The sequence below is a fragment of the Helianthus annuus genome, chromosome 13 (assembly GCF_002127325.2).
Source record: "Helianthus annuus cultivar XRQ/B chromosome 13, HanXRQr2.0-SUNRISE, whole genome shotgun sequence".
NCBI classification, from domain to species: Eukaryota; Viridiplantae; Streptophyta; class Magnoliopsida; order Asterales; family Asteraceae; genus Helianthus; species Helianthus annuus.
Window position 1 is genome coordinate 141,737,284 of NC_035445.2, and position 8,570 is coordinate 141,745,853.

An 8,570-nucleotide genomic window follows, 5' to 3' on the forward strand; every position below is an offset into this window, starting at 1 on the left:
TTCCTGTCTGTTGTTCCCATCGAAGGTTTAGGGCAATGTATGTCGGCTGTGGAATATCGGGCTATCCTCAAGTACCGGTTGATGGTACCGCTTTTCCCGGTTGCTGACCCGTGTCCTATATGTCGGAAGTCTTGCTTGGATTCTTTTGGGGAGCATGCAATCCATTGCAAAGAATTACCAGGATTTAAATATCGACACGATTTAGTTCGTGATGTGCTTTATGATGTCCTTAAGCGGGCAGGGATCTCCGCGAAAAAGGAAGCTCCGGTGAACTTCTTGACTGATCCATTAGAAGGGAGATCTACCCTACGGCCCGCTGACATTCTTGTTTTTGGATGGGAAGGAGGAAAACATGCGTGTGTTGATTTGACAGGTGTGTCCCCCCTCGTTGGGCTAAGGGACCACGGGTTTGTGGCGGGTCAAGCAATAACTAAGGCAGAGGCGGCCAAAGTAGCTAAGCATGAGAAAGCTTGCATCGAGAATCAGCACGTGTTCGTCCCATTCGCTTTCGATACTTTTGGCGCTCTCGCCCCTGACGCGGTGCGGTTTCTCAAGTGGGTTCAGCAGGTGGTAAGCAGTAACACCGCGCAAGTTAAGGGGCATAATTTTGTGTTTAGCAGGGTAGGGTTTGCTATTCAGAAGAGGGTAGCGGCGTAACTTGTTGCTCGTCTACCTGCCATTAGTCTGTAATCGTCTCTGTTTTTATGATTCGAATTTATTTAAAAAAATGTATAAATAAATGTTTCAATTATATTTCTATGTTTTATTCCAAAAAATGAATCGAAAAACCGAATCTATACCCGAACCCTACCTGATCAATACCTGAACCCTACCCAGACCCGAAAATAGGGTATTCTGGGTATTGAAAACCCGGATCCACGCCTTACCCGAACCTGGGTACACAGGGTATAGATTTTCTGGCAAGGACCCGAACCCGACCCGAGAATGGTCAATACCCGAAAAGTCAAAACCCGATCATACCTATACCCGGGTATACACCCAAACCCAAGTATTAAAAGAAACCCGATTTATGCACCTCTAGTTAAAAAGGAAGTGTAGAAGAGAGATTATGTTATGAATTTACTTGTGTGATTATGTTCTAGTTTTCCCATCTCAATCTTTTCTATAATCTCATCTCCTTCTTCAATTTAATAGTGAAATCCGTGTTGCCTAGCTATTAATTCATTCAGTTCCATTGCTCTAAATTAGTTCATTTCAATTTACAACACATCAGCCTGTTTAATTGGTATAGATAAACCAATTAAAATTAAAAAGAAGTGGTTTTGACATTCAACAAATTGGATGTCCGATTTGTTTGGGTACAGTTGAATCTTTGGGTCATATTTTGGTGATTGTTATATTGCTAATAGAATTTGGAGTTGTTTTGGTAGATGGTTGGATATTTCGTTTTTAGGTAGCAAGTCCTCTAATAAGGCGTGGCCCCTTGGGAGCTTGGAGATTCGCACGAGTGTGGGGATCCTTGCGATTTGTGATGGAAGATGATCATTGGTAGGTTTGATTATTTTGTGTTTTTTAGATTTAATAAAAACAAAAAATGCCCTTTGTCCACCACCTCATGGTTTTGGGGTTTTGGAGGGCAAACTCCTCTCTGCCTACGTGACATATACATGTATGTGACGGAAAACGCCATCTTAACCTTGCCCACCACACTGAGTAGCTTAATTATTTATGTTAGACAACCTTCTCCCACCTCTCATCTTCAATCTTCTTCTTCGTTCTCCGGTCACCATCTTCAGAAACACCATCCCCTTCAATCGTCTTCTCTAGCCATCATTTTGGACGTCCACAAACCCACCTTAATTTAGTGGCTACCATCCCAGTTCCTAGTAAATCCTACATTGACCCTTGTCAAACCAACCATATTGATACAAGTATGATTGTACATGAGTTATCTATGTTCTTACATAGCAGTAGGACCGCACCTAGATACTTTCAAATCTAGGCAATGGCCTAGGGCCTCCAAGATATAAGGGCCTCAAATTTTGTTTTTTTTTTATTTTATATAGCATATGTGTATTACAGTATAAGGCTTAGACGAACAAGACAAAAACTATATTTATTGTAAGGTCCAACTGAAGAACCAAATTTAAAATAACCGAGACTGAATTCAAACTCCAAGCAATATACAATTCATATTTAATTTAGTCCGACATCGTTATTCTCGCTAATTGTAACGTCGCACATACTCATTCCGTTCAATGCTGATTGGGGAGAAATTCGAGATGAAATTAGGAAAAACTAGTGGTGTCTCAAGGATAAGGCAGGTTAGTTAACGGTCATTTTTTATAGTAATATCAAAATATTCCAATTCATTCAATCATTGTTTACACTAAATTTCTAATTGATACTTTGAATATTTGAATTTTGATATTGTGTTTGCGCTTGAGACTCAGAAGGCAAAAAGCAGAACCAATGTTTTCTTTATACCAATTCAAAGGGGCCTCACCTTTAACATGGTCATGTCTTTGTTCCAACATGATCAAGCTTCTATTTTAGCATGGTCATGCCTCTACTTTAACCTCCAGAAGAATAAAAAGGAAAAGAGCTCTAACTAAAACATAATGAGGTGAAAAACACAATGAAAATAAAAATAACACAACTTACAAAAGAACTCCGATTAACGACGGTGGACGGAGAAAGAACTCCGACACACCGTGGGGAAACTTGTTGCGGTGGCGGTGGGCGGTGGATGGTGGAATGGTGGTTTCAAATTTGAAAAACCCAGTATGTGGTTGAAGGTGGTGGTTGGTTTCAGACAATTTTGTGGGAGTCTCAAACATCTAACACAATTGAAAAAGAAACAAAAACGCAACGAGAACCCTTGCAATAGATCGTAGAAATTCAGATCATTTACAGTGCGTATTCTATTGCCATTCAAGAAAATTAGGTATGTTTAGATCAATCATGAAGCTAGTAGACGCAAAATAGCAAGATTAGTTTTAATCAAAGATATATTTCTTGCTAAAAGTTTTGCAATGCATGTTACCAATTACCAAATCAAAAACTAGGGACCGTTACTAGACTAAGAGCTAGTGAAAAATAAAATTAGAAATAAAAAGGTGTGTAAATGTATCATGTATATAGTTCGGGTAAATGCACATATGTTTTCAAGTAATAATGTCGGATATCATTTAATCACATACTCGTTTCATACCAACGAAGACTTTCAAAGCCCTGTCCCATGACATAATACTCGTCTCAAATTCTTCAGGCTTCAGGGTTATCAGTTCAGGTTCGAGTTCAATTGTTATCTTTATAAACCAATGTTTTCAGAACTGAACCGTAAGTTGAACCGGTCTCCTTACTGGTCCACTGGTCGGGCCGACCAGATCGGATATAAGAATCTAGTTATGTCGTAAATATTATAAAATAAACAGGGTGTCGAATCCCTTAACTCCGGGTTGAAGTCAACGAGACTAGTCAACGCTCCGATGGGCTTTCCTGTTGACCTACAAAATAAAACATCGTTAGCCTCGCCACGGAGGGCCCCGAGAGGGGGATTCGTGACCAAGCTCCAGCGTGGGAATAAGAAAGCTTGCCGGAAATATGGAGCTTATTCCGACGAGTGAGAGTCGCCGAAAATATTCCTGGTGTGAATCCTAGGTTGGATGTACTAAATATGATCCGGAGAATGTCCGAAGTAAATGAAGTGTGTGTGTGTGTTAAATGCAGAGAGAATTGAATGCTTACCCTTGATGATCATGTGTCCGGCTTAAATAGAAGGGTGAGCTTATCACTTAGCAAGGATCCCGGTTTCATCTAACGGTATTCTCGTATGCCAAAAGGGATGTAGGCACGTGTACCCTTGTTACTGGTGAGATGCTCTGAGCATTAAATACTTCTTCCGGCGAATACCTTCTCTCTCCGGTCGCAGGCATTAAATGGCCTTTGCAGGAGAAGAAGTGATGTGAATCTGCCTTTTCCCGCTCTTTTACCATGTGCCTATTCTTAAAAAAATGATATATGGGCTTACTGAAGAGCACAATAGTGCGGCCCAAGACGAGGAGCCCCAATCCAAAGACCCTCGTCGACACAGGGTAAAATTGAAAAAAATAAATCAACTAGTTTGACCACCCGATTTTCCAGTCCGACCGTCGGTTCCCTGCCCAACCGGTCTATTCGACTCAAATCCGGCCCGATAGGATAAATCGGACGACCAGACCCCCGTTCCTGGTCATAGTATATACCAAAACAAAATCTAGGGACTATTTATGTAATCTCGAGATAAAGGGTGCCAGCTACAAAAATACAAAAACATGTTTCACGTGACGATAAAAACTAAATTATATGAATCCACATCACCAGTCGTTCGATCCACCATTTTCCCCAATCTGAAAAAAATCTCAAACAAATCCCTCTGTTTTCCGCAAATTCAGATCCAACGATGAACGATGGAGATGTCTCCAAGCAGATCCACCAGATGGTCCAATTCATCCGTCAAGAAGCCGATGAAAAAGCTAACGAGATCTCCGTTTCAGCAGAAGAAGTAAGTCTCTGTTCAAATCAAGTCAAATTTTCGAAAATTCAGTTCGAATTTCATCATCTGTTGTAGATGTTAATGGTTATGTGATTGTTGAGTTAGATCGTGATTGATTTACGGAGTTTGTTAGGTTTTCAGTTGATCGTAATGATCTGAAAGTCAATTGTTCGGCAATTTAGTTTGAGTTTTGCCATCTTTTGTAGATATTTCTGGTTATGTGATTGTTGAGTTAGATCGTGATCGATTTACAGAGTTTGCTAGGTTTTCAGTTGATCGTTGTGTGATGTAGCGTTCGGAGGATTATATTCGTGAATTGTAGTGATCTGGAAGTCAAATTTGCGTCAATTTAGTTTGAATTTTATCATCTGATGTAGATATCTAGGGTTACGTGATTGTGTGAATTGCATCGTGATCGATTTATGGAGTTTGTTAGGTTTTCAGTTGATCGTTGTGTGACGTAACGGCTGGGGGATTTAGTTATTGAATTGTAATGATTAGAAAGTCAAAATTGTTTTGACTTATTATTTGATTTCGTGATCCCTAGTAAACGTGTAGTTAACATTGAGAATTTGTATCATTTGTTGTAGATATCTATGGCTACGTGATTGTGTGAATTGCATCGTGATCGATTTATGGAGTTTATTGGGTTTTGAGTTGATCGTTGTGTGACATAACATTTGGAGGATATAGTTAGTGAATCGTAATGATTTGAAAGTCAAAATTGTTTGACTTATAAACGTGTACTTAACATTGAGAATTTGTATTGGTTTTGTGACAATTGGTTGGTTCGTATGATCTATAGATGTTTGAATTTATAAGTGCAATCAAGTCGATATGTGATCATGATTCATATATTTTTTTGTCACTTTGAGTTATTGTTGTAGGAATCAGCACTGAGAAGCTTTCTGTTCTATGTATAATGTATGCTGATTATGTGATCACAGTACATATTAAACTAATTTTAGGTGACGTTTTGTTGGGATTAAACATCTGTTAGTAAGTTGTGTTAAGTTAAACGGAATGTAGTTGAAATCAAATTAAGGAAGTTTTACACAATCATGAAGCATATAAGTAGTAAGTATGCAAGTGAATTTGCCAAGTTAATTTGTGTTTGACTAATATTTAATTTTGTGATCTTAGTAAACACTGAGAATTTGTATCGATTTTGTGACAATCGATTCCACATCGTGATCTGTAGATGTATTCAAGGTTAACATCACGTTGTCAGCTAACATTGAGATGTTTGAATTCACAAATGCAAAAAAGTCAATACGTGATCATGACATCAACACTAAGAAGCTTTCTGCTTTATGTATGTTGATTATGTGATGACAATACAGATTTAGCTATTTACACAAATCATGAAGCATATAAGTAGTAAGTACACGAGTGAAAATGCAAAATAATCTGTTTACTTAATCAACTATTGCAGGAATTTAACATTGAGAAATTGCAATTAGTGGAGGCAGAGAAGAAGAAGATCCGACAAGAATATGAGCGCAAACAGAAGCAAGTTGAAGTTAGAAAGAAAATGTAAGATTTACCAAACATGTGTACTCAGTTTTGTATGTACATCATTTCTTGGATATAAAAAGTGTGCCTCAGGTGCGAGGCAATCTGAATTCGCCTCAAGGCGCATGTGGGTCAAAACTGGTCAAAGTTAGGGACTGGACGAGGCTAGTATATAACAACGACCAGAAGGATGAAGAGATTATGAATGGTTACTTGATGAAGAAGGTTGACATGTAAAAGAGATACGTGGCTTTTGGTTGTACATAAAGCTTATTTGGTTGTATCTAGACTTAAACGGGCTTTTTGAAACCAAGCATGATTTGAAACATCATGTGTTTATTTATATGACAAATCATCATTGGTTCAATAAGTTGAGGAGGATGACTATTATATGGTTTAAATCTTGTCTATTGTTAGAGCGAATTCAGTTTAGATATTGTACATAATCTTAGCAAACTGCTTGTATCTAATTACTTTTCGCAATTTTAATTGCAGTGAATATTCCATGCAACTCAATGCTTCTAGAATCAAGGTTCTTCAAGCACAAGATGACTTGGTTAGTGCCATGAGAGAAGCAGCATCGAAAGATCTTTTGAATGTTAGCCATCACCATCATCACCATGATAACTATGAAGGACTGCTGAAGTCTCTTATCGTTCAGGTACTTATTAAGCATATATATCACATATAATTGAATTCCTTAATACCATATAACATCATATGTGATATTTGTTTTCTTTTTCCAGTTTCATTTGATCCTCTCTCTCTTATACATAGGTAGTTAGTTACATACACATACACATACACATATGTGTGTCAGTGTGTGTATATATGAATCATTTTAATCTGCAAAGAGAGTGATCCTTGGATGCCTAGGAATTTGTTTTAATTTGTTTTGGGTAGGAGAATATGTGTACTCCACTACTCGTTGAACATTTTTGCCAACAATATATATATATATTTTTTCAGGGTTTACTGAGACTTAAAGAACCATCTGTGTTATTGCGTTGCCGGAAAGAAGACGTGCATATGGTTCATGCTGTTCTTCATGCCGCTAAGGCAGAGTATGCTGAGAAAGCACATGTTCATCCTCCTGAGATCATAGTTGACAGTATTCACCTTCCATCCGCCCCTTCCCATAGTGATCCTCATGCTCTTTCCTGGTGCATTCCCGTTCTTAAATTCTATTTTATTGATGTATTACTTTCTAGTACCGTAACGTCTTCATGTTGACTTTTTTTTGTCTTATGATATGTTTTTTTGGGTTTTCAGCTCTGGAGGTGTGGTTTTGGCTTCTCGGGATGGTAAAATTGTGTTTGAGAACACGCTTGATGCTCGTTTGGATGTCGTATTCCGTGGGAAACTTCCTGAGGTGCGCTTTCTTTTCTTCCTTAAAACAACCTTTGGGAAATGACCATTTTACCCTTTGACCGGTAGTGGGTAACGGTTGAAATAGATGGCGTTTAGGTGCAGGGTGTAACATTGATGCAAAACTGCAGTTTACTCATAAATTAATTATGATGTTTGTGACTTTCTTTTACCTTCTGAGTTCTGATCTAAAACTCTTATTCTGCAGATCCGCAAGCTTTTGTTTAGCCAGGTAGCTGTCGCTTAAACGTTGATGATGATGATATCTATTTATTCCAAGTTTGTCGGTATTTTGATGAGAGGGACCTGAATCGGATGATTTTCAGTGTAATTTGTGTTTTCTCGGGTCATCATCGTTATGTTATCACGAGTCTTTGCTGAGCGGACGCTTGCTTGAGTTGAGGCATGGCAATAGACGCGTCCCATTTGTTTGAATAAATTAAACATTGCGTGTTACATTCATGTGTATTCTTTCAAGAATTTTGACACTTTTCGCTAGGCTTTGGGTGGTTTAAGTGTATAATGCCTTAAGACCTTGTTTTGAACCGTATGTGCTCGTGCCTCGTGGCCTACTTAAGAGATTGTTAAAACTCATATCTGTATAATAGTTTCTTTCATGTGTTTAGGGTTTGTTACTAGTTTTTTTTTGCTATTGGGTTGGGCCCATATTTGTATAATAGTTTCTTTTATGTGTTTCGGGTTGGTTACTAGTTTCTTTTTGCTATTGGGTTGGGCCCAAGGCCTTTTTTGGTTTTACATGGGCTTTCACTTTTGGTAGTCAGGATTGGACTTCTGATCTTGTACCTCTTGGTTTTGATTTTCGGAGAGTTGTGAGCTGTCAGGTGCTAAACTGCAAGCGACATAGCGAAAACTAGAACGGTTTTAAAAGTGCAAGCGACATAGCGAAAACCAAAACGGTTTTAAAACTCGTGACCTGGTGTGAAACTAGTCTAAAAGCAAAGTATGAAAAAAAAAAAAAAAAACACATGTGAGATGTCATACAAATAGTATGTTGGAGAAGAAATCCAATCAATATATACTCACTTCCTTTATCAACTTAATATTGTTTGGAGATGCCGCGTTGCTAAAGGCTAGGAAAACTCATTGGCACAAAACCATAGCAAATGGAAAAAAAATACATGTATATTGTTCACTTGATACTTCCCGACCAGTTATGAGTCTTCAATCA

General features: G+C 38.3%; 1 protein-coding gene across 1 annotated transcript; it reads left to right on the top strand.

Annotated features, from left to right (window-relative positions):
• Positions 1-4,316: 4,316 nt before the first annotated feature.
• On the top strand, positions 4,317-8,019 carry LOC110899559 (V-type proton ATPase subunit E). The gene is made up of 6 exons (XM_022146444.2): positions 4,317-4,507; positions 5,934-6,034; positions 6,509-6,674; positions 6,983-7,176; positions 7,286-7,385; positions 7,590-8,019. Exons 1-6 carry the CDS (start codon positions 4,406-4,408, stop codon positions 7,626-7,628), a joined length of 702 nt encoding a protein of 233 aa, XP_022002136.1. The 5' UTR covers positions 4,317-4,405; the 3' UTR covers positions 7,629-8,019.
• The last annotated feature ends 551 nt before the right edge of the window (positions 8,020-8,570 follow it).

Excerpts from the sequence above, each read along its gene's own strand:
- LOC110899559 (XM_022146444.2), top strand. The coding sequence starts at position 4,406 with ATGAACGATGGAGATGTCTCCAAGCAGATCCACCAGATGGTCCAATTC. Across the intron at positions 6,675-6,982 it reads TGAAGTCTCTTATCGTTCAG|GGTTTACTGAGACTTAAAGA; the intron begins GTACTTATTAAG and ends ATATTTTTTCAG. Across the intron at positions 7,177-7,285 it reads GATCCTCATGCTCTTTCCTG|CTCTGGAGGTGTGGTTTTGG; the intron begins GTGCATTCCCGT and ends TTGGGTTTTCAG.